We start from the raw sequence: 25,739 nt of genomic DNA, 5'->3' as shown, positions 1-25,739 counted from the left end.
TCCCCTATCTCGATTTTCAGAAAGGGTGTGTAACGGAATTCTCAGAATTCTTCCGCAAGGGAGTACAGAGAGGTGTCCGAGAGAAACTGTACCAACGTCTTTTTGACATGTGGGTTCACACGCTATAAAACGGCTGCAATCACTGTGGTGTGCAGCTCTGTTGTTTCTTATTAGACACAAGGACCGCATGGTAGTTGTGTGGCAAACCGAGCATTTGCAAGAACCCAAGCAGATGCAGCAATGAGCAGAAATCTGCCCAGAGGCTGAAGTAAAAGTGCATGTCTGTCCTGCAGCTTGCAAAAACTGTTGATTTTCTCCTTTAAAGTAGAAAATAAAACAGCACTGTCTAAAAAAATCTAGTACCATCATATAATTTTGGCAGCCAGATAACAGGCACAACAAACAAAAGCCATCCAGCAGGCTGAACCAAAAATGTCAGCCAGCTAATACCTCTGGCCCATGCAGCAAACATTCCCTTTGACTTGAGCATTGCCTTTTTAAAAGGAGTATTTCTCTTTCATTCCTTACTTTTTACTTCTGTTTTCCATAGAAACAATATCTTCAGCCTTGATTTTTCTCATTCCTAATTACTTACAGATCATTTTTCAAGGGAACTGTACCAGCGGTGTGTTGTCATTTATGTCAACAGACCTGGGGGTGGCAACCCAAACTTCTTTTCAATAAAAATATTAGGGTTAGTAGTATTAAATGCAGTTTGCCAATAGCCCAGTTCCTTTCCAAGCAATGAATGGCTACATATACACATGAAGCATCTTAAGGCTACAGGATTTGAGCAAATGCCTTTACATAACTTTATCGCCTTGAGCAAGCCTTTCTTTTCTGTGTGCTTTTGGAAGGCGGAAGAGGAGCATTGTTTACCCTGCCCAGCCTGACAGGCCGTGATGTACTTTGAACTAAAGACTACTTGTCTCTAGATTAACTTTGACCTGCTCTGAAGAGAAAGTATGGGAGCGGTGGGGGAGAAAGTGGCTGTGCGGGAAGGAAGTCAAAAGACCTCTGTCAGCGTATGCAGGTTAAACCTGAAAGGGATCTCTGAGGCCTGCAGTGAATGAGTAAGAACATTTGTTCACTGAGGAGAAAAGGTTAAAGCAGCGCTGCAGCTGAATTCTTCTCCTAGCTGCCTCCCCCAGTTTTAGGCTAGCTGGAACAGCCCACAACTGTACATCAGATTAGAAAAGGTGTGTTCTAATTAATGGGAGTACTGTGGACTCCCTCCTCAGCCGCAACTGTGTCTGTGTATTTGTGCGGGGTAGGAGGAGTGCACTTCCCCTGCTGAGCCTGCCTGCTGGAACAAAAGGATTACTAAAGCAGTCACAGATCAACCTGGGGATTACTTGCAGGAGTCACTGGGAGAAACTTTATCCTATGTAACAGCTGGGATCAGGACAGGCATGAGGAAGACATCATACTCAGGTGAGTAAAGAAAACTTCTCCAGGAGCTGGGGCTCCATCAGCTGGACTATGTGTACAGGAAGAGAAAGCATGTGTTTGATTTTGTTTGATCCTCTTTTGGTGTGTGCGCTAAGTATTCTGGAAAGCTCAGAGCTGTTTGCTGTAGGTGTGTGGGGAAAACATTGACCACACAGCTGAGAGAAATGTGGGCAAAGGGTCTCAGTGTTTGTAGCTGGAACTTTCCAGGTGCCAGTTGGTATTTAAAGAACGTTAGTTGGGTTGAAAGAAGAACAGGTTTTGGTGATCTTGGGACTGAAAGCATATGAAGAAAGAATATGTGGATGAAAGAAAGAGGGGGAAACTTCTGACAACGATGAAAGACAGCTGAAAGCGAAAGTCCCACCTACTGAACTCTGGAAGCCCTATTGTGACTTCCTCTAGTTTCTATAGGCCATTTCACATTTTAAAGTAGAGACACATACACAGAGAATCAAGATGTGTCTGCTTCTACTTCATAATGAAATGTGAGGTAGCTATACATATTTTCACCCTATCTACACTGCGTACTGTAATCCCTGGGCCAATCCTGCAAGTACGGGTACTAAACTGTCAGCAGAAACGGCTTGCTTATTTTTAAACTTAACTTTGCAGCCTTGAGGGCTAGGAACTTAGATCTGTTGTATGTATTCCTGGACATCTGCATTCCTGAAGGGTAGGGTGAAGTGTAACTTAATGGAGTGTGTGTTGTATGCATGCTAAGGAGGAACTGTCATAAACTGGAAACTGTGTTTATCTAGAAATATGGAAATATACAGTGACATTTAACATGAGGCAGAGATCTTTGATTTTACTACAAAACTATCCAGCTGTAACCTAGAGACAATTTCACATTTCAGTTGAAATAGTGGAAATAATTTGACAAGTTGTTCATCGTTAAGCAGAATCTAGACTGTACAGATGAAACAACCATATGCCAGCTCTGTTCCTCAGATGGCACACCATCACAACACCATAACTAGACACATCTGAACTATTCTGATTAGTGTGTCAAACTGCAATGGAGGAGACCTGGGTTCAAATTCCTGCTGAGTCATGAAGTTCACTTGGTGACCTTGGGCCGCTCACTCCCCTCTCAGTCTACCTACCTCAAAAGATTGTTGGCAGATCGCTGGAAAATCATTTCCATTGCCCCGAGCTGCTTGGAGAAGGGGTGGTATAAAAAAAGACAAAGGCAGAAAACTTGGAATTCAGCGCAGTCTTCTTGGGTCAAGTACAGACTAAACTTGTAGACTTGTGTGTACATAATCTGTTTTTAAGCTCCCACCATCTCCAGCATGATTAAGATGGGTCCTATAATGTTCCTGTCAGATCCATTTCAGATTATAAGAGACAAGAATGGGCAGGGCTTCTTTTGCAAAGTTCTGTAGAAACAGAATTTAAAGGTTCATAAGGGGCACTTGTGTGTTTCTCCTTCATTTCCAGCACCTCTTTTTAAAAATAAAAAAAAAATAAAAAATAATAATAATAAAAGCCCTGAGAATGGAAATCATAAAGAGAGGGAAATGGCATCTTCAGTTCCCCATGGTGGCTCTTTCTCTGTTCCCCCTTCACCACCACCACCTCCTCCTTTTTGTACACTGCCACTGTTGTGTTCTGGGTTGCCAAAAATGCCAACTACTCTGCCTTGTGTTTCACTGCAGGTTTTAGTGCCTTCTCACTGCAGGTTTTAGTGCCTTCTCCCATTAAATTGAACAGAACGTTCCCTAAAGCATGATGCAGTTCAAAAGCCTCATCGATGTGGTTTGCTTGTATCACAAAATGATGACAGAGCTCTCAGGTGGTAAGGGACATTGTGTGATTTTTTTTTTTTTTACAATATCTGTTCATGTAAGAACACTGTTGTACTTTTTTGGGGGATGACCCTTTGTGTATTTAGGATTTTCTGCAAAAAAACCCTGTGTCTATCAGCCTCCAGGTGGGGCCTAGACAACTCCTGGAATTATAACTGATCTCCAGACTACAGAGTTCAGTTACCCTGGAGAAAATGGTTGTTTTGGAGGATGGACTCTATGGAATTACACCCTGCTGAAGTCCCTCTCTTCCCCTAAATACATTCCTCCCCAGGCTCTACCACCAAATCTCCAGGACTTTTACAACCTGGTGTTGGCAACCCTACCTATACCCTAACTGTGGGTGGGTCTATTGAGCAGATTTTTTTTTTATCTATACAGGGACCACACATGACTATTAAATAGCTATATAGTCTCTGGATTACAGGAACACATTATAGCTGAATTCAGACTGCCAACTTAGGTCAACAGAGGAACGGCCCAGGCCCAGGCCAGAAAGGTGCATTCGAACATGCACATCTGGGTCCCGCCTTACTCCTGGCCTTACCTCGTCCACTGCTGTTGCTCAGCCACTTCAAACAGCTACCACTTCCAAAGGGGTAGCAAATCACTGGAGCACTTCCAGGGCACCTTTCCCAGCTGTCTGAACAGCTGGGGAGCGCCAGGGAAGTGTCGGTCAAGCGCTTGAGTGATGTGACTGCTCCTCTGATGCACACATGGCCCATCCCCATTCTGGCAGCAGGCCACACACTGTTTGACTCTCTCAGGGCACTGTACTTTATGCTGGCTTACTTCTGGGGCAGGAGGCTGCGCCCCAAGCCGCCTGTCTGTACCCTGCCTATGATGCTGTATTTCAGTAGAATCACAGGACAGTTGAGTTCGATAATCCCCTCTCTCTCTCTCTTTTTTTTCTCCTCCAAAGCCAAGGCAGTGATATTCTTTGTTGCCTAAGAAGTCAATTCAGGTGGGTAGCCATGTTGGTTTGAAGCAGCAGAATAGCATTTGAGTCTAGTGGCACCTTTAAGCCCAACAAAGTTTCTACATGGTATAAGCCTTCGGGAAGAAGTATGCTTCCACACAAAAGCCTTTGTTGGCCTTAAAGGTGCCACTGGACTCGGATTCAGACTTTATTCTACCTAAAAGTTGTGGGTTATTGGCTAGGGGTCCCAACCCTCCCGCTCTAGCGGGGGACCCCAGGTTTCCGAGCCTCTTCCCCCGCTCCCCCAAAAAACAGAAGCGGGGGGAGAAGCGGCGTCCTCCTGCTGCTGCTGCTGCTGGCGGCGTCGGGGGCTGCCGGGGAGGATGCTGGGGGTGAACAGCATCACCAGCGGGGGTTGAGGGGGCCGCCTGCGCTCGCACTCCATGTGCTCCTCATCGGCTGCTGTGCTGCTGGAGGCGGCTGACCACGCGGTCGGTGTAAAGGACGGGCTTGAGGGTGCGCGAGCGCTGCGGCCAGCCTTAGCAGAAGGTCTCCACGCCCTGCCCGTTGCGCCCGTAGCGCTCGCGCACCCTCAAGCCCGTCCTTTACACCGATCGCATGGTCAGCTGCCTCTAGCAGCACAGCCGCCGCCGCCCCCCCAAGTCGCAGCAACCCCAGGTGAGTGAGCGCCCTGCCCTGCCCCGCCGCGGCACGGGAGGGAGGGAGGCCGGGGAGATGGAGCTGCCGAGGCCCGGTGGGTTGTCCTTGCCGCCCTCCCTTCTCTGCTGCCTTCGTGGCTTCCCCAAGACGGGGCGGGCAGCTTCTGCGGCCCCACACCCTCCTCGGAGGCCCAGTTGCCCAGCGGTGTTTCCTGCAGAAACTGCCGGAAGAGCAGGGCCACCTCTTCTCGGCTTCATTTTAGCTGCTTCTCCGAGATGGGCTCAGCCTGAGCCCATCTCGGAGGAGCAGCTACGGTGAGCGGAGAACAGGCGGCGGCGGCAGCCGTCCCCCCCTCCCCCTAGCTCCACCCCAGTGTCTCCTGGCTCCACCCCTAATGTCTCCTGGCTCCACCCCCAAAGTCCCCAGATATTTCCGAAATTGGACTTGGCAACCCTATTATTGGCACTGATGGCCTTGTCAGTGTTGGTTGCTTGCCAAGAAGCTGTGATACACATAGGTGAATGAGCCGCTGGCATCAGATGGGGTTCTTTGTTTTCAGTTCGTTTTCACTTTGGCAAAGTCATGGAGCATTGTTTAAACTTGGGAAGGTTCAGAAAAAGCTGGAATTGTATTTTTCAATTGTTTGGCTGTGGCACTTTTTTTTTTCGTGCATGGAAATAATGTGCCAGTACTTCAGGCTTGAGGTAGATTATGAGAAGTCCAAAAAAGTATACTGCTTAGAATTCATGGTTGCCGCATCTGTGTTGGACTAGATCTGGAAGAACCAGTTTTGAATACCCTTCTGCCCTGGAAGCTTCCAGGGTGACCTTCGATCAGTTGCACACTCTCAGATGAGCCTCTCTCACAGATAGGGTTACCAGGTCTCCCACTATAGCAGAAGATGTCCTGCTAATCTAGTACATTTCCTGCTGGCGCTTGAAGCATGAAAGGGGGGAAACTGGTTGGGGAGTTAGGGGTGTGAATTTTCACTGGAAGTGATGTCATTAAATGCTCTAGGATAAGTTTTTTCAAAATCCTAGAGCATACCAAGATATCACTTGGAAGTGATATCAATTTTTGCTGGAAGTGATGTCTGTGTGCCGGTGAGTCGCTGGTGCAACATTTCCTGGTCCCTAAATGATCCTGGGGATTGTCTGGCAGATATGCTCACAGCATTGTAAGGATAAAACAGAGGAGAGGAGAATGTTAGCTCCTTTGACCCCTGTTAGGGAGAAGGGTGGGGTATAATTACTTTTATGATATGGAAGCTGCTGTAACATTGGCCCTTTTCACACTACAAAAGTAATCAGAAGCTTTGGGTCATGTGGCAAGAGTCTGCAATATGATTCCCTCACCAGCATTCCAGGCTGTTTCTGCAAACCAGAAGTATGGGCAGGCTCTCTCCACATACACAAAGAAGCACCATGTTATTCAGGATATTGTGTCTATGCAAACAGTCACCCATGCTGACCCCACAATCTCACCTTTACCCATTCTGGGCAGTGATTACCATAGCTGATGTTTATTTATAGTATTTGTTTCCCACCTTTCTCCCTAGTCAGGGCCACCAAGGTGGCTAACAGTTAAAACAGACAGAATGTATAAAACCCAAAATAGGAAATTAAAATACAAGGCAGGAATGCTATGTAGCTCCCAAAGAACAGTTAACAGCGCTTATGAATTTTAGCAAAGTGCTGAACTTTATGTTTATATGCAAAATACATGCAGGCGAACTCTGACAGTATTTTCCCCAAGCAAAACAAGAGGGGTTTTTTTTGTGGGGGTGGAGGATAGAAGTCCTTCCTGATGGTTTCCTGCTCCCCAGGGACTAAGCACACATCCTCAAACTGTTTCACACACTATCATGCATGCAACATACTGTTATCATACTGCTAAGCATAGCTTAACCAAGGACCTAAAGGGGAGGTAATGTGCATAACGGTGCATGTGGCTCATAGCCGCATATCTGCAGGTGATGGAGATTTCCATGCTTCATCTATTCAGCAATAAAATGTATTTGAAGGCAAACGTGTCTTTCACCTTCGACCCAAAGAAAAATTTGCCTTCAAATACAAGATATAGATTCCCCCCCCCCCCCCCCAGTTTATCAGTGTACCCATAAAAATCCATTGTGGCCAGAACGTTGTTAATGTTTCTCTTCTGCTGAGAGTTGGGGTCCAGGCTATCCACATTAGCCACTGTGAACTGTGTGTGACCTGTGAAGCTACCTAGACATAAATCCCAGATGGCTACAGCAAACAAGATTGCACGAAGGTCGTGTTGGTTGCTAGGGGCAATGCCAAAATGTTCCCTGAAGTAATAGTGGTGCTCCTCTTGTTCAGAATTTCAGCTATTATGACACCAGTAGCCGTTGAATCAATTGGCCATTTTTTTTTTCTTCAGCTTTAGTAGCACACTGGGACTTTATACTTCTGGTTAACAGCCTGCGTTGGAACTCATGATTCATTAGGTTGACACAAATGGAGAGATGTGTAGGCAATCTTTCACTAGACTTGCTCCTGTGTGGATTTGGATGCTCAAATGCCTTCTGGTTACTAGAACAGAGATTGATGCTGAAATACAGCCACAGATTGATTGCACACCAACAAACACTATGATATCACAACCATTTCTTAAGCCAAAAATGACAATAATATTCACTTGGAAAAAAAAGAGCTCCTGGGATTCTAATTGTTATGTATGGAAAGTTATGTTAAGGCACTTGCTAGTTTCTGCTGAGCTCATTGGAGTCTTGACTGAGCTTGGGGACGCAGAGACAATAGGAAGCAGGATCCTAGTCCTCGCTTTCCTGGACCAAACGCTAGCCCCCTGCTGGTCCAATGGTTGTATTAGCACAGGAATTTGAACAGTGTATAGTAGGCCCAGCTGGCCAAATCTCCAGTCTTAGTTTTAGTTGCAGTCTACCATCTTGTAGTCACTATCAAAGTATGCTGATTACTGTGCCAAGCATCTCCATGTGAATTGAACCCAGTATTTAACACGGGTGACAAGGATGGGATGCTGCTGAGTGAGGCCCTGGCCTTTGGCACCGCACCGTGCACCACTGCTTCAAGCCCCCCCCCCCCACACTGTGCATCACAATACCACTGGCGAGGCCATGGCTGCCCCTCCAGGAATGCTCCCGGAATTTCAGTTTAAAACAATTGCATTAATTTGCAATATATTGTTATAGTATTCTTAAAACAAAAAAATAAAAATAATACAAATTGAAAACAATACTTCACTTCCCCACCCCCCTTCTCCTCACCTCCCCTTTTCTTGACCCCCGCCGGTGTTTACTTAAAATTGTAAAAAACAAAACAAAACCCCAAGGTAACTTAACAAATCAAGAATCTCCATTTTAAAACCTTATAACAATAAGAAAGAAAAGAAAACAAGAAATAAGAAAAGTTAACTCTATAAGTTCATCTTCATTTTTCTCCTTAAACTCAATAAAAGAAGAAATTTTCCCTTCATAAACTTTAGTCCATTATTCCACCCCACTTCCGCTATTATCAAAAATCACTAAATGTCCCTTTACGTTCCATTGTTTTTCAACGTAATTTTGAAATTTCTTCCATTCCTTTCTGAACTTCTCCAAATCATAGTCTTTTAAGATTCTTGTAAGTTTGTCCATTTCACTCCATGACATAACTTTTAGAATCCAATCCTATTTTTCTGGTATTTTATCTTGCTTCCATAACTGCACATATGTCCTTGCAGCTGAAAGCAGATACCACACCATCGTTCTATCTTGTTTCGAAAAACTTTCTATTTGTAATCCCAACAAAAAAGAGTCTGGAGACCTCTTGATGTCATAACCTAAGATTTTTGACATTTCTTTCTGAATCGTTTGCCAAAATTGTTTTGCTTTTTCACAAGTCCACCACATATGGTAGAAAGATCCTTCACGTTTTTTACATTTCCAACATCTGTCTGACACCTGATTATTCATTTTTGTCAGTTTCTTAGGTGTCATGTACCATCTATACAGCATTTTAAAACAATTTTCTTTAATGTTGTAACATGTCGATATCTTTATAGAGTTCTTCCATAAATACTCCCAAGATTCCATTTGTATTTCTTTGTTAAAATTGATTGCCCATTTTATCATTTGAGATTTAACTACTTCATCTTCTGTAGACCACTTCAATAGTAATTTATAAATCCTTGAAATCAACTTTTCATTATCGCCCAACAGCATTTTTTCCAATTCTGTTTGCTCCTGTCTTATCCCTTCATTAGGGGTGGGGGGTGGGCTCCCTCTGGGAATCCTACCCCCCCAGGGAAAGTGCATGCGCAATACATAGCCTCTCCTCTCCCGGTGTAGTGAACGCCGCGTGGTCACTGTCTGGCTATGCCTGGCAGATGGTCACTGCAATGGCCTCTCCTGCATTACTGCATCCGTAGCAACACCTTCTCGCTGGTCCCCCCCGTTTTCACAGAGTTTGCTACGTCATGGTGCGACTGAATTGTCCGGCGGTATAACCGGATGGGCAGGCTGGGCCCACCAACTTCGTCAGCCTAAGAGAAGGAAAACTCTAACATCAAACCCGGGCAGATAGAGCTCGTTAATGTAACACCTACCACCTGGAGGACTCACTGCCGGCGTCCCGGCTTACTGGGCCATGGCAGATGACCCCCAGGTGAAAGGGTGGAGCCAGTACCGCGCACACTGCGCTTCACCTAAAAAATTCCTCTGCGCAGGCCTGAAGGGCATATCCACACACACAACCCACAACGCATCAAGTCCTGCAGCGATAGGCAAGGGGCGAAACGGCAGGTGGAAGGTGCCACTGGAAGCCGCAGTCCCGATCCTGCATGTAGGCGGTTCAGGATATTGGTCGCCTGATGCTAACCCGGAGACGAAAGCATCTTTCGGCAGCACCCTGAACGACCAAGCAGCCTTATCTAGGGACAGCACTGCTTGCTCCACACGGAGAGGGGCCTAGAAAAGGTGGCCTAAACAAAGCTCGTCTCCCCCACCCCAGTTGGCTAGCCGCGGTCAACGGGCATCCTTACTTGCGGTCGAAAAATAACAACAAAGAAAAGGCATGCACCTGCCTCACAAAGTGTGCAAAGACTAAAGCTTGCGTGTTGGAACATCAGAACCATGCTTGACACAGTAGGCAGTGGTCGCCCTGAACGACGCTCTGCTCTAGTTGCCCACGAACTTCTCAGGTTGAATATCGACATAGCAGCTCTCAGTGAGGTCCGTTTCCCTGAGGAAGGTAGTCTTCAAGAACACGGTGCTGGCTATACCCTCTACTGGTCGGGTAAGTCAAAGGCTGAGAGCCGCCTTTCTGGCGTTGGCTTCATGGTCAGGAACTCCATTGCCTCCAAACTCGAAAACCTTCCAACAGGTCACTCAGATCGCATCATGTCCATGCGCCTCCCACTTCAAAACAAGCAGCATGCAACACTCTTCAGTGTGTATGCCCCAACCCTTCAAGCAGATCCTGCAGAAAAGAACAAGTTCTATGCTGATCTACGCAACCTCGTACGGAAGACCCCTACAGAGGACAAGGTGATCATCCTTGGCGACTTCAATGCCAGAGTAGGTAAAGACTCGGAAGCCTGGAAAGGAGTACTTGGCAAACACGGCATTGGCAACTGCAATGACAACGGGCGCCTCCTGCTAGAATTCTGCATGGAGCACCAGCTCACCATCACCAACACTATCTTCCAGCAGAAGAACAGTCTGAAGACAACCTGGATGCACCCACGGTCCAAGCATTGGCACCTTATCGACTACATTCTGGTGCGCCAGAGAGACCTTCGAGATGTCTTACACACCCGAGTAATGCCCAGCGCAGAATGTCATACGGATCATCGTCTTGTACGCTGCAATCTCCGTCTTCACTTTAAACCCACACCCAGGAGAGGAGGTATCCCTCGGAGGAAGTTTCAGGTTGGCAGCCTCCAGTCAGCCGAAGTTAAAGCTGCAGTCCAGGCAAAACTCCAGTCAAGAATTGAGGACCTCAGTTGCCCCACAGACCCTTCTCCAGAAGCACTCTGGGAACACCTAAAAACTACTGTCCTGCAGATCTCTGAAGAAGTCCTCGGGTTCTCCACAAGGAAGAACAAGGACTGGTTTGATGAGAACAATCAAGAGATCCAAGAATTACTGGCAAAAAAGAGATCTGCCTACCAAGCACATCTTGCTCAGCCCTCCTGTCCTGGGAAAAAAGCAACCTTTCGCGCTGCATGTAGCAACCTCCAGCGCAAGCTTCGAGACATTCAGAACGAGTGGTGGACCAAGCTTGCAGAGAGAACCCAGCTGTGTGCAGACACTGGTGATTTAAGAGGGTTCTACGAAGCCCTGAAGGCAGTATATGGTCCATCATATCAGGCTCAGAGTCCCTTGCATAGTGCAGACGGCCAAGTGCTCCTCACAGACAAGGCATCCATACTGAACCGGTGGTCGGAGTATTTTCAGGGTCTCTTCAGTGCCAACCGCGTAGTTCAAGATTCAGCAATCCACCTCACCCCACTTCAACCGGTGAAAACAGAGTTGGATGAGATCCCCACCCTAGAAGAGACTGTTAAAGCCATCAAGCAACTGAAAAGTGGCAAGGCAGCAGGAGTTGATGGAATTCCACCAGAGATCTGGAAGCATGGGGGCACAGTACTACATAGCTCACTTCACAAAGTACTTGTCACCTGCTGGGAACAAGGCAAATTACCACAGGACTTTCGCGATGCAATCATCATCACCCTATACAAGAACAAAGGGGAAAAGTCAGACTGCTCCAACTACCGGGGGATAACCCTGCTCTCCATCGCAGGCAAAATCCTTGCCAGAATACTCCTGAACAGACTGGTGCCCACCATTGCAGAAGAACTCCTCCCAGAGAGCCAGTGCGGCTTCAGAGCTAACAGGAGCACCACCGACATGGTATTTGTTCTCAGGCAGCTCCAAGAGAAATGCAGGGAACAGAACAAGGGTCTGTATGTGACTTTTGTCGACCTTACCAAAGCTTTCGATACCGTTAGCAGGAAAGGCCTGTGGCAAATCTTGGAACGTTTAGGATGTCCCCCAAGGTTCCTCAGCATGATCATCCAGCTACACGAAGACCAGCGAGGCCAAGTCAGACACTGCAGCGACCTCTCGAAGCCCTTCCCAATAGGCACAGGTGTAAAGCAAGGCTGCGTTCTCGCGCCAACTCTCTTTACGATCTTCTTTAGCATGATGCTTCAAAGAGCCGCAGTAGATCTAGATGAGGACGATGGTGTCTACATCCGCTATCGCACCGATGGCAGCCTGTTCAACCTGAGGCGACTAAAGGCACACTCCAAGACAATGGAAAAACTCATCCGAGAGCTACTGTTTGCTGATGATGCTGCACTCGTCTCCCACTCGGTATCAGCTCTGCAGCATATGACGTCCTGCTTTGCAGAGGCTGCCAAGCTATTCGGCCTAGAAGTTAGTCTGAAGAAGACAGAAGTTCTCCACCAGCCTGCACCCCAGGAAGATTATCACCCTCCCTGCATCACTGTGGGTGAATCAGTTCTGAAGACAGTCCAGCAGTTCAGCTACCTGGGGTGCATCATCTCCTCAGATGCCAAGATCGACAAGGAGATTGACAACAGGCTGGCAAAGGCAAACCGTGCATTTGGCCGACTGCACAAAAGAGTGTGGAGCAACAAGCATCTGAAAAAAGGCACAAAGATCAATGTTTACAAAGCGGTTGTGATGACAACCCTCATCTATGGCTCCGAATCGTGGGTTTTATACCGTCATCACCTGCGACTCCTTGAGCGCTTTCATCAGCGCTGCCTTCGCACCATCCTCAACATCCACTGGAGTGGCTTTGTGACCAACACTGAAGTCCTCAAGCAGGCAGAGGTTACCAGCATCGAGGCACTGCTGTTGAAGACGCAGCTGCGCTGGGCAGGGCATATTTCTAGGATGGAAAACCACCGCCTTCCCAAGATTGCCCTGTATGGCGAACTCTCCACCGGCCATCGAAATAGAGGGGCACCAAAGAAGAGGTACAAGGACTCCTTGAAGAAATCCCTTAGCACCTGTCACATCAACCATCACCAGTGGTCTGACCTAGCCTCAGATCGCAAAGCATGGAGGCACACCATCCACCAGGCTGTCTCTTCCTTTGAGAACGCACGCATAGCTGGTCTTGAGGACAAAAGGAGATTGAGGAAGAATCGCACTGCTACAGGACCAACCCTAAATCAGACTTTTCCCTGCAGCCGCTGTGGCCGGACCTGCCTGTCCCACATTGGTCTTGTCAGCCACCAGCGAGCCTGCAGCAAACGTGGACTATTGCACCCTTCTTAAATCTTCGTTCGCGAAGCCAAGCCGAGAGAGAGAGAGAGATCCCTTCATTTTTAATGTCCTGTTCCACCAAGCTCTTAATTTGTTGTAGTTGAAACCAATTATATTTATATTGTAATTCTTCAGCTGATTTTAGTTCCACCTTTCCTCCATGTATTTTTAATAGTTGTTCATACGTTAACCACATCCCTTCATCTGTTTCTGAGGATAATTTTATTACTTCAGTTGGCACAATCCACAGTGGCTTTCTCTCATCACCATATTTTTTATATTTTGATCAAGTACTTAGCAGATTTCTTCTTATATAATGGTGTGAGAAAAAACTATCCATCTTATTTTTCCCATACAACATATAAGCATGCCAACCAAAAATATTTCCATGGCCTTGTAAAAACCAACAGTTTTTTATTTAATAACGTCATCCATTCTTTAATCCATACTAAACATACTGCATCATGATACAATTTTAGATCCCGTAACTGGAAACCTCCCCTTTCTTTTGCATCGGTTAAGATTTTCATTTTGATCCTTGGTTTTCTTCCAGCCCATACAAATTCTGAAACTTTTTTTTGCCATTTACTAAATTGTTTATTGTCCTTCACGACTGGAATTGTTTGAAATAAAAACATAATTCTAGGTAAAACATTCATTTTAATTGCAGCAATTCTGCCCAGCATAGACAGGTTCAATTTGTTCCATTTTATCAAATCTTCATCAATTTTCCGCCAAAGCTTTTCATAAAGCTGCGCCTTGTCAGAGGCTGAGCACTTTTCAGAGAACTCTGAGAGAGAGCAGAGAAGCCCTGAGATAGAGCAGAGAATAACTGATATAAGGGTGAGCAGCTGGGGAAGTTGCTGAGAATTTCTGAGTTTGTGTGACTGCTGAAAATTCTGACTTTGTGGTTTGCTGGGGAACTGCTGTTTGTTTGGTTGAGTGGGCTAAAGGTGAAGGTGATTGTTGCTGATTGATTAGGAGTGGCTGTGTTCCCCACCTTCTTTGCATTGTTAAGCTGCACCTTGCCAGAGAGGTAAAGGGCTCTTGGCCTGTGGCTCTTCACCTGGGGGCTGTGTAAGGACCAGGAATCCAGATCCCTATTTTCCTTGTGTTCTTAATAAGGTAAGTTGACCCTCCAGAAGGGGAGCCACATAAACAAACAGAATTTAAAGGGGACAGCATATTTTTAAAAAAGCTATCATAAAGGTAGAATGCCAGCAGGGGGGTGGGGGCTTTCCAGTGTTTTGCACTGAGTGTCACATGTATGACTATCTGCCCACAGGACAGAAGTCTTGGGTGCGTGCTTGATGCAAGGAGCTCCTGGTCCTCAGGAAACGAGTTCATACCCTTGAAGCCGAGGTGACTTACCTGGAGAAGCAGAGACAGTCAGTTAGGCACTCGGAGAAGACTCTCGGGGACGTATTAGATGAGCCCTGTTCTGAACGTGGCAGCCCCGTTGCTGGCAGGGAGCATGAGGGTCAAGAGGGAACAAGGCACTGTGCTGAGGATAAGGGGAATTCACCCTTAGAAGGGACCTCTTCTTCAGTTGGTGAGCGGAAATCCTTTCGCACCAAGGAACCATCCCTGGGCAGGGAGAGAGGAGGGGTCTTGGTAGTTGGTGATTTGATCCTTAGGCAAGTAGACAGCTGGGTGGCAAAACCGCATACTGACCGTATGGTGACTTGCCTGCCTGGTGTGAAGGTAGCGGACATTATGCGTGTAGTAGATAGGCTGATAGACAGTGCTGGGGAGGAGCCTGTGGTCGTGGTGCATGTTGGCATCAACGATGTGGGGAAATGCAGTCATGAGGTCCTGGAGGAAAAATTTAGGCTGCTAGGCGGGATACTTAAGGCCAGGACCTCCAAGGTAGCCTTCTCAGAAGTGCTACCTGTTCCACGTGCAGGGCAGAATAGACAGGCACAAAGTAGAAGTCTCAATGTGTGGATGAGACGATGGTGTAGGGAGGAAGGGTTTAAGTTTGCTAGGCACTGGGATGCTTTCTGGAACAAGTGGGAGCTGTACAAAAGAGATGGTCTCCACTTGTCCCCAGATGGAACCAGGTTGCTGGTGCTTAAAGTCAAAAAGGTGGCAGAGCAGTTTTTAAACTAAATCTTGGGGGAAAGCCGACAGGAGATGAAATGTCTTGGTTCGGGAGGACTCATCTCAAAGAGATGAAGGGTTAGCTGTTACTTTTCTCAAAGAGATGAAGGGTTAGCTGCTACTGTCTGGGGCAGTGATGCTCTGTATTCTTGGTGCTTGGGGGGGGGGGGCAAAGTGGAAGGGCTTCTAGCCCCACTTGTGAACCTCCTTTTTTTTTGGCCACTGTTTGACACAGAGTGTTGGAATAGATGGGCCATTGGCCTGATCCAACATGGTTTCTCTTATGTTCTTAAGTAATGCACACTGCAAGAACAAAAATTCCTAACTTTAAATATATGCTGATGGGTTCTTAAATGGCTGAGATTGAACGAGATCTTGGGGTTGTAATGGATAGTTCAATGGAAATATTGGCCCAGTATGTGACAGCAGTGAAAAAGGCAAACTCCATGTCAGGGATTATTAGGAAAGAGTATGTGAATAAAACAGCAAATATTGTAATGCCCTTTTATGCAGCCATGGAGTGGCCTCATTTAGAATATTGTGTACAGTTCTATATCTCAAAAAAGATGCTCTAGAGCTGGAGAAAATATAGAGGGCAACCAAGATGATCAAGGAGGTGGAGGACTTTTCTAGTGTGGAAAGGCTGAAGAGTTTAGAACTTTCTAGTTCAGAAAAAATAGGGTTAAGCATAGGGTCACAAGATGTCAGTAGTTTCTTCACAGCACTTAACATACATTGAAGGGGTGATACGACAGAGGTTTATAAAATTATTCATGGGGTACAGAAAGTTGATAGAGGGAATTTTTTCTGCCTCTCCTAAAATATTAGAACCTGGGACAACAGGTTCAGAACAGACGTAGATGTGCAGTAGGTTCAGGACAGTAAGAATAAATACAATGGGCTCCAGCAAGAGGCTCTGGGCTAGTGCCCTGGTCAGTTTGCTGTGGCATCATAGCATAATGATGATCATGCAGACACTGAGCTCAGCATTCCTTTTGTTTACAGTGCACTGTTCTCACTTTTTCCTGTAGTATTCAGCCTTGCGGCATTTAGCATCAGTGTGTGCTTGCGGTGTGATCTGGGTTGGGGTTTTATTGCCTAGCATGGTTGTGTTATGGTATACCATAGAGAATGCACCTCAATGCGGCCGTTTTCTGTAGAGGAACTAATCTGACTTCAACTTTCCATCTCCTCCCCCATCCCTGTAGCCTCTACCTAGGAAAAGTACTGTCTTTCTCCACATTGTGGACCAAAGGAGGTAACCACAGCAGGGTATAATGACACAGAGTCCACCCTGCAAAGCAGCCATTTTCTCCAGGGGAATTGATCTCTGCTATCTGGAGAGCAGTTGTAATTCTGAGTGATCTCCAGCCCTCACCTGGAGATTGGCAACATTGGTTCCCCAAGAGGAAAAGGCATGGTATTGTACCTGTCTGAAGTACCACCCCTCATCAAACCCCACCGTCTCAAGGCTCCACCCCCAAATCTCCAGGGATTTCCCAGTCTGGAGTTGGCAACCCTATCTCCTTCCTAGCTAATCAGCAACCTATCTTTATCTGCTTCTCTGACTTCAGGTTTCCATCTCCTCCCACTCCCTGAAGCCTCTACCTAGGAAAAGGACAGTTTTTCTCCGCAGTGAGGACCAAAGCAGCTTATATCATTCTCCTTCCCCCCTTTTGATCTGCACACAACCCTGTGAGGTAGATTAGGCTGAAAGTCTGTGAGTAGTCTGAAATAATCCAGTCAACTCCCACAGCAAGAACTTGGGTTTGGCAGGCCCTGCTCTGAAGCACTGCTACTCCATACTAGCTGTCATAGGGAGGCTGCTTCTGAAGAGGAGCAAGCAGCCAGGCCTAATTAAGTCATGCCAGTCAGGTGGCATCAAGTCACCAGAGGGTGCTGCCAGGCCTAGGGTTGGTTATAACCTCCAGGTGGAGCCTGAAGATTTCCTGGTCTCACAACTGAACTCCATAAAATAGATCTCTCTCCCCTGGAGAAAATAACTGCTTTGGAGGTGGACTCTATGGTATTATATTCAGCTGAGGCTTCTCCCTTTTCTAAAATCTGGCTTCTGTAGACTCCACCACAAAATCTCCAGAAATTTCCCACCAATCTGAAGCTGTCAACCCTAGCCAGGACTGTGCCCAATAAGTTCACCCTCAAAGGCCAAAATAAACCTGGAAAGGGCTTCCCCCCACCTGGCTTTTACTGACAGGACCAATCTTGGTTGCCTAGCAACAGCCACTGCCTAGCAGATTTCCCAGTGGGGCAATCTTCTGTCCTGGGGCTGTAGGATAGAGTTGCTATGGCTTTTTTGCAGGAAAAAAGCCCAGCAGGACCTCATTTGCATATTAGGCTACACCCCCTGATGCCAAGCCAGCCAGAACTGTTTTCCTGTGTGTTCCTGTGTCCCTCTGTGGGTGTGTATCTATCTCATCTGGCATCTGAAATCACTCAGCTGTCCAAGATATAAGGTGTTCTAATTCCTGATCAATGTCTTTTTCATAGAAAATAAATCCAAATGGGAATGGAGAAATCCAATTTTAAAAAAATACTTATCAGAATAAGCCAAGATATACATTGTTCATGTCAGAAGAATCCATCTGCCCACCCTCCTTTGAAGAAGACAAAGGAGAAGTGTGCTTGCACACAAAAGCTTATATCTGGAATAAAATGTTCTTGAAGCTCTCTCTTTCTTTCCTCCCCCTCCCTTCCTCCCCCCAAAAGGAGGAGCAGCCCCAGAGGAGGAAGCAAAAGCAGAAACCCTGTCTGTGTGTGTGTGTGTGAGAGAGAGAGAGTTGTCTTTGTATCTCTCCCGCATGAAGCAGGAAGCAGTCATGGAGCTCTCTTTGTGCCTGTGTGTGTAGGAGAGAGAGGGAGGGAGAGAGGGAGGCAAGAAGCAAAGACCCACTGAGGGAGCTGGGGAAAAAAGCAAATTACTGTGTGGCTGCAGGAGCAGCCTTGCACAATGAAGGAGAAGGAAGTTGCCTTCCTGTAACTTGATGAAAACAAGAATGCTGAGTGAATGCTGTGCTGGGTCCATCTCCTGTCGAACGGCAGCTGTTGCCTTCTCAATTTACCATTGGTCCACTCATAATTAGTGTACAACAGTTTTTGCCTCTGGATTGCAAGTGAAATCTACAACAACTGTCAAATGCTGTAGAACAATTACACAATTACAAAATCAACCACTTCTTGTTTTGCTTGGTGCTGGTGATGGCTAAAATAAAGCTGGTAAATTGTAACAGCTGGACTGCCCTGTCATAACAGTTGTTCCTCACATCACAGTAGGCCACTAGATACCAAAGATGAACGAAACCTCTGTTAAGATTAATGAAGAATATTTTATATGAAACTGGAATTTTATTTCATGCAGCTTGGTGGAAAAAGTATTTCCACTGTGCCAATGCCAGCTTATTCCTCACCCTGGCAAATTGCCCACAGCCTGCCTCAACCAGTTAAATTACCACACATTGGGTAACTGCTACAGATTTTTACCTTTTATTGTTTCTATTAAAAAGACATTTTGGACAACTGACTATTATTTTAATTAAAACTCAAATAATAGGGCTGAGTGCAAGAAATGGGTTATCCAAACCTGGGCATTCTTTGGCTTTCTGATTCTTTGGAGTCTTGGGACAATTTGGAAGAAGCTCTGCATTTTTCTCAGAGAACTCTTGATGGAAAAACCTTGCCTTCCAAAGAAGAGAGCATTCATAAAACATTGCTTTATTGTTTTTCTCTCTTAATTTCACTTCCCACTGTCCCAAGTTAGGCTCCAGGGAATTGTGCAGCATAGTCGGTCTGATTCTGTATATGTGCATAATCTTGTTTTATAGTCTTATCTGAAAAAAAAAAGGGGGAAACGATGCTCAATGAGTAATATATCTGAGCATTTACAAACTGGAGATATTCCAAGCCAGGCAGTTATGAACTTTGGTGACATCACTTCTTTAGAGTCCTGAACTTCATGCCCCGCCTTGAATTTCATAGGGAAAAGGCAAGATATAAATGTAATAAACAGCAACATGCTTAGTGTGCCTTAGACAAAGCAGATACACAGTAAGAAGGGCTGGATTAAGATATGCTAAGACATTAAATTATGTAAAATTTAAGAAGCCTGGTAGCAATCCCCTTGAATAGTAATGGGCAGCTCAATCCTAACTTATGTGGTGGCTGGCTGCTCAAATGTGGGCATAACTCAGGTGCCACTCGTTCATTTCCTAAGGGCTTCGGCACGCCCAAGCGCAGCCACGGAAAAGGCTGGGGTGGCCTTCTGTCCAGACATTGCTCTGGTGACCATGCTGCAAAGTGGACTCCAAGCATAGTGCCAAGGCAGGGCTGGCAGGAGGGTGGGGCTGTATGGATGCATGGGATTGGCCACCTCTGGCACGGGTGCTGCCGCATGTGATTCTCCAGGGGTGGAGAGTGGCCCCCGCATAAAGGCTATTTGCCTTTCCCTTCCCAGTCTCAGACACGGACCCAGCCCAATGGCATGCCCCTACAGTCCGTGGGGAAGCACCCGGGGAACACTTACAGCAAGCCCCATGCAATGCCTCTCCCCAGACACAGATTCGAGGCAGACTCATGGCAGTTTCTCATTTGTGGGCTGCGTGCCCAGATGCTGCCCCCCCCCCAGTGCCATGGGAGTCCCCTCCCAGGATATATGAAGCCGCCAGTCCCAGCCACACACCCATTCCAGCTAGCACCCCATCTTGCAGTGGCAACAGTCACCCGTTCCTGCCCCGTGTGCACAGTAACTCAATGAGGGCAGTGAGGCCAGTGGGAGGCATTCACTCCCAACCCCCCCTCCCCATAGCACAGCAGCCCGCAGAGGAATGGACCCCCTTTCCCCGGCCACAGTCAACCACAGAGGAAGAATGACTCCATGCACCATGCAGGCAAAAGATTTATTAAGGCGGCAGCCCGCGGAGGGGATGCTGCCCACCCCTCCACAGACATGTGTAGCGATCCTTAGAGGACATAGGAGGTGGCCCCATGGACATCCATGTCGAGCAGGTCTCCCGCCAACCCCCCATGACCCTCCAGGCACTCCCTCTTGATGGCTGCCCACATAGAGGACAAGGTGGTGGGGATTCTCTGAGCTGGCCATGGTCCCTGGGCTCGGGGACCCAGCTCCTGCCCCTCTGCACAGCCATCTGATTTGCTTCCTTCAGGCGGTTGCCCCCAGGTGCTCCTCTTCTCCAGGGCTTGGTGGCTTACGGGGGGGGGGCAGTGATGGCAGCTTGTCACCCATGGAGCTGCAGCTGCCCCTCTCATATCCCCGCCCCCTGGATATGGGTAGGGGATGTGGGCAGATCCAGGGTCCACAGTATGAGTGAGGCCACCATAGCTGACCGTATGCTCGGGGACGCTCTTCAAAGATCCTGCACCACATGGCCCATCAGTATCACTGTGCGGCTACCTGTGGAAGTGGACAGGGGTCAGCTGCTGCCCTGATGGCGCAGTTCCACATGCAGTCCCCCCATGGTCACCCACACACCTGGAGGGGCCTCATGGCGCTCGTTATCCATGGTCAGATGGAGCCCCGCGACAGCAACATCCATCCCCTCATCACTCTATGTGCAAGCTGGTGCATTGAAACACGAGTCCTGACAGAACGGTGGTGGCTGGGGGCTCTGGACATGGGCAGATTTGGTGTAGCCAGTTTGGTGTAGTGGTTAAGTGTGTGGACTCTTATCTGGGAGAACCGGGTTTGATTCCCCACTCCTCCACTTGCACCTGCTAGCATGGCCTTGGGTCAGCCATAGCTCTGGCAGAGGTTGTCCTTGAAAGGGCAGCTGCTGTGAGAGCCCTCTCCAGCCCCACCCACCTCACAGGGTGTCTGTTGTGGGGGAGGAAGGTAAAGGAGATTGTGAGCCGCTCTGAGACTCTTCGGAGTGGAGGGCGGGATATAAATCCAATATCATCATCATCATCATCATCTGGACTTGCTGGGCAAGTACACCACCTCCTCGATTGCGGTCTGTTCTCTGATACAGTTTGAAGGTGGGATAAATCAAAATGCTTCCTTTGGTGCAATAGAGTTTTAGAGTGGTTCCTAGTATATAAAAAATCCAAACCCTGTGGGTTTTACAATTTCCAAGTGGGCCTTCCAGGAGAATATTTCACAGAAGATAACTTTGCAATACTTGTAGTTCATGCATTGATTAATAGGACCACTGGAATTTGCAAAACTTTTCCGCAAAGTTCATCACCTTTGTCTTGAAGTAGTTAATGCTTAGGGGTTCTTCTTTGCAGAAGTCAGTGAACTTGAAAATACCTCCTAAACTGTACTCGAGTAAGGGACCATGTTGTCTGCATACAAAAGAGTGGGAATTTTTAATTTTTTTTTTAAATCTTAGGCTGCTACCTGAACCACAAATTGCATGAATTTGCTAAAGCTGAGCTCTGATCATTTTTGCTTCAATCTGGAAAGCTCAACCATTCAGGCGTTCAGCTTCCTATGGTTTGGTAGTTAGTTTTTACATGGATAATCAGTTCCCTAAGAATCAACGCCCCCCCCCCCCAAATCACAGAAAGGGGAGAGAGAGAAGAGTCCCTCCCTTTTTTAAACCTGACAGCAGCTACTACCCCATTGCAAGATAAAGAGCTTTGTGTTTTCTCTTCAGCAAGCTACAAGAAATTCCTGTGGCCTAGTTTTGTAAAGTCACATGGCTCAGAACAGCTTGAATTTACAGCTGGCATTGACCACATCATATTAAAGGTCAGTTCTTTTTCCTGGTCTTTCCACACATCACTCCCCTCTCCCCCTGACCGCTCCCTTAACCTAAAAAACCCGCTTACTGTCAAGAAAACACTGTGCCCTTGTTTCAAGTAACCGCCTCTCTTGATTAGTTGATGGCACAGAGTCACATTTTCCAGACTTGAAATCAAAAGCCACAGTGCTCTGTCATGTTCGCTTAGAAATGTTAGGATTATGAAATCTAGCCAATTCACATGGTTCACCAATGGGTTTCCTATATGAGTCACTTCCTTTCTCATTGATAACAGATCCTCTGATTTCAACATCCTTGTTCTGAGCTTTCCTTCAGAACTTTTTCCTAGGTAAGCACACCACTCTTGAATGAGCAACTGTGTGGTTGGGGAAATGATCTCCCTCACTGCTTCATCACAGGCTTGGCACAAAAGAAGAGAAGTGCAAACTCCACCCCCCCCGCCCCCGCTTTTTTGTTAAAAAAAAAAAAAAAATCTCTTTTTTGCCTCCCAAAACCTCAGCAGTAATCTTCTTCCAAAAAGCTCAAGGTGGTTTAATGCCCTCCCTTATCTATTAAACAACTCTCTGTCGTGGCTTGAGCTGTGAGAAATGACAGAACCAAGGTCACCCAGTAAGCTTTGTGGAAAAGCAGGGATTTGGCATCAAGAGCTGATGGGCTCTTGCTGGCACTGATTACTTACAAATACTTCCAGATAATCTTCTTGAGAATTCGTGATTCTCAAGTTTGCACTCCTGTTTCTTGAGGGCACTGTTCCACAATCAGGGAAGGAGATTCCAAAAGCCCCCAAAGCCTTCATGACTTAAAAGCATTGCATTGAATATCACTGCTTTTTCCTTTATTTCATAACAGCTCTAGCAATGTTACTAACACATGCCAAACAGTTGCTCTTCTTACTGAAGGGTCTGTGCCTTTGGCATGCATCACTAGAACATTTAATTGTTCATAACGTCGCCATTTGATGGCTTAGGTCAGAGTGTCCTCCAAATAGGCTTGCCAGGGTTGACTTCCAGAAAGCTTTTGATGAAGTTCCCCATTAAGAACATAAGAGAAGCCCTGTTGGATCAGGCCAATGGCCCATCCAGTCCAACACTCTGTGTCACATAAGAACATAAGAGAAGCCATGTTGGATCAGGCCAATGGCCCATCTAGTCCAACACTCTGTGTCACACAGTGGCCAAAAAAATTATACACACACACACTGTGGCTAATAGCCACTGATGGACCTCTGCTCCATATTTTTATCTAACCCCCTCTTGAAGCTGGCTATGCTTGTAGCCGCTACCACCTCCTGTGGCACTGAATTCCACATGTTAATCACCCTTTGGGTGAAGAAGTACCTCCTTTTATCCATTCTAACCCCACTGCTCAGCAATTTCATCAAATGCCCACGAGTTCTTATAGCACTTATATGCACTTTAGCTCTCTAGCAGGGCGCAGCTTAATAATGCATAAAAGGTGGGGAACACAGCCACTCCTAATCAATCGGCTCCTAAGTAAGCTCAATAGTCATGAGGTAAAAGGACAAGTTCTCTTGTGAATCAAAAACTGTCTAATTAATAGGAAACAGAGAGTGGGCAATTTTCACAGTGGAGAGTGGTAAGCAGTGGGGTACCGCAGGGCTCAGTATTGGCTCCAATGCTTTTTAACTTGTTCATTAATTATTTGGAGTTGGGAGTAAACAGCAAAATGGCTAAGTTTGTGAATGACACTAAATTGTTCAGGGTGGTGAGAACCAGGGAGGATTGTGAGGCACTCCAAAGGGATCTGTTGAGGCGGGGCAAGTGGGCGTCAACATGGGAAATGAGGTTCAGCGTGGCCAAGTGCAAAGTAATGCACATTGGGGCCAAAAATCCTGACTATAAATACAAGCTGATGGGATCCAAACTGATGGGAACTGACCAAGAGAAAGAGCTTGGTGTTATGGTAGGTAAGTCACTGAAAATGACAAGACAGTGTGTGACTGCAATAAAAAAGGCCAATGCTATGCTGGGGGATTGTTAGGAAAAGAATTGAAAGCAAATCAGCCAGTATCATAATGCCCCTGTATAAATCGATGGTGCAGCCTCACTTGGAGAACCGTGTACAATTTTGGTCACCACACCTCAAAAAAGATATTATAGCATTGGAAAAAGTCTAGAAAAGGGCAACTAGAATGATTAAAGGGTTGGAACACACCCTAATGTTTGCTCTCCAGCCACCGTAGCTCTGGGCATTTATTGCGGTAAGATGCTCTGATATTTAACAGATTTAGTGATCCCTGCCTATCATATGGCTTTTATGTTGGCAAGACTGAATGCATTTCCTTCCAAGGTTTTGCAGGGGAGATATCTCCAAATTCCTTTTCATGAAAGACTCTGTTCCTGCGGCGCAAACTGACTGCCCTGATACAATTTTCCACTTATTGAATAACTATCATCTATTTGAAACACCCCATCAGGAATTGTTTTGCAGATTGCTCCTGCCTACTGTCAATCAGAACAACTTGTCTTTCTGTTGTTTTTTCCCGAACAGCTCTAATTCAGATATTACCTGTGCTGTAGCAAAATTCTTGGCTGCTATTTTTCAATACAACTGGCTATGCATTACTTTATATTTAACCTAAGTTTAATCTTGATTTATTTTGCCCATTTAAATATTTCTATGTATCTTATGTTATGCCATTGAAGGTCTGAAACTGAAACTGGGTTGGAACACTTTCCCTAAGAAAAAGCTTAAAGTGCTTGGGGCTGTTTAGTTTGGAGAAATGATGACTGAGGGGGTGACATGATAGAGGTTTAAAAGATGATGCATGGGCTAGAGAAGGTAGAGAAAGAAGTACTTTTCTCCATTTCTCACAATACAAGAACTCATGGGCACTCAAATTGTTGAGCAGTTGTGTTAGAACGGATAAAAGGAAGTACTTCTTCACCCAAAGGGTGATTAACACATGGAATTCACTGCCAGAGGAGGTGGCGGCGGCTACAAGCATAGATGGCTTCAAGAGGGGATTGGATAAACATGTGGAGCAGAGGTCCATCAGTGGCTATTAGCCACAGGATATAGATGGGAATTTATGTCTGGGTCAGTGATGCTCTGTATTCTTGGTGCTTGGGGGGACATCAGTGGGGGGCTTTTAGCATCCTGGTCCCACTGGTGGACCTCCTGATGGCACCTGTTTGCCTCTGTGTGACAGAGTGTTAGACTGGATGGGCCATTGACTTGATCCAACATGGCTTCTCTTATATTCTTACCACTGGTGGGTTATTTGGGGGAAGTTGGGTTGCCTACTCCAGTTTGGGAAACTCATAGAGATTTGGGGATGGAGCCTGAGGAGGACAGGGGCCTCAGCGGGGTCCAATGCCATCGAGTCCACTCTCCAAAGCATTCATTTCTCCAAGGGATCTGATCTCTGAAGATCTCTGAATTCCAGGGGATCCCTAGGTCCCACCTGGAGGCCAGCATCCCTGCCTCTAAAACCATGGTTCAGGGCTTGTAAGGCAGGGCTTGTTAATTAGCTGCCCTCAATCCAATGGAAGAGTTTTCCATGGCTGCAACAGCAGCCTGCATCCACTGAAGCATCAAGAAGACTTGTAAGCAACCAGGCTTTCTTTAGCCAATTTGTGATTTAGGTTTGCCTGTCCTTGATAATGCTTTCTACCAACTTTCCCGGTATTGAAGTCAGACTGACTGGCCTGTAATTTCCCGGATCTCCTCTGGAACCCTTTTTAAAGATGTGGGTGACATTTGCTACCTTCCAGTCCTCAGGAACGGAGGCAGATTTCAATGAA

At 46.6% G+C, this 25,739-nt stretch overlaps 1 protein-coding gene across 3 annotated transcripts in view; it reads left to right on the top strand.

Annotated features, from left to right (window-relative positions):
* Positions 1-936: 936 nt before the first annotated feature.
* The window catches only part of SEPTIN9 (septin 9), a 382,955-nt gene continuing 358,152 nt past the window's right edge, over positions 937-25,739 (top strand). For all 3 annotated transcript variants that reach the window (XM_060253401.1, XM_060253398.1, XM_060253400.1), the window contains exon 1: positions 937-1,434. In XM_060253401.1, coding sequence (XP_060109384.1) covers positions 1,413-1,434 — 22 coding nt within the window. In that variant the 5' untranslated portion in view covers positions 937-1,412. The remainder of the gene's footprint in view (positions 1,435-25,739) is intronic.

Source organism: Heteronotia binoei, chromosome 13 (assembly GCF_032191835.1).
Source record: "Heteronotia binoei isolate CCM8104 ecotype False Entrance Well chromosome 13, APGP_CSIRO_Hbin_v1, whole genome shotgun sequence".
Taxonomy (NCBI): Eukaryota; Metazoa; Chordata; class Lepidosauria; order Squamata; family Gekkonidae; genus Heteronotia; species Heteronotia binoei.
The sequence above is the reverse complement of the archived record's forward strand: the minus strand, read 5'-3'. Positions and strand labels throughout refer to the sequence as shown.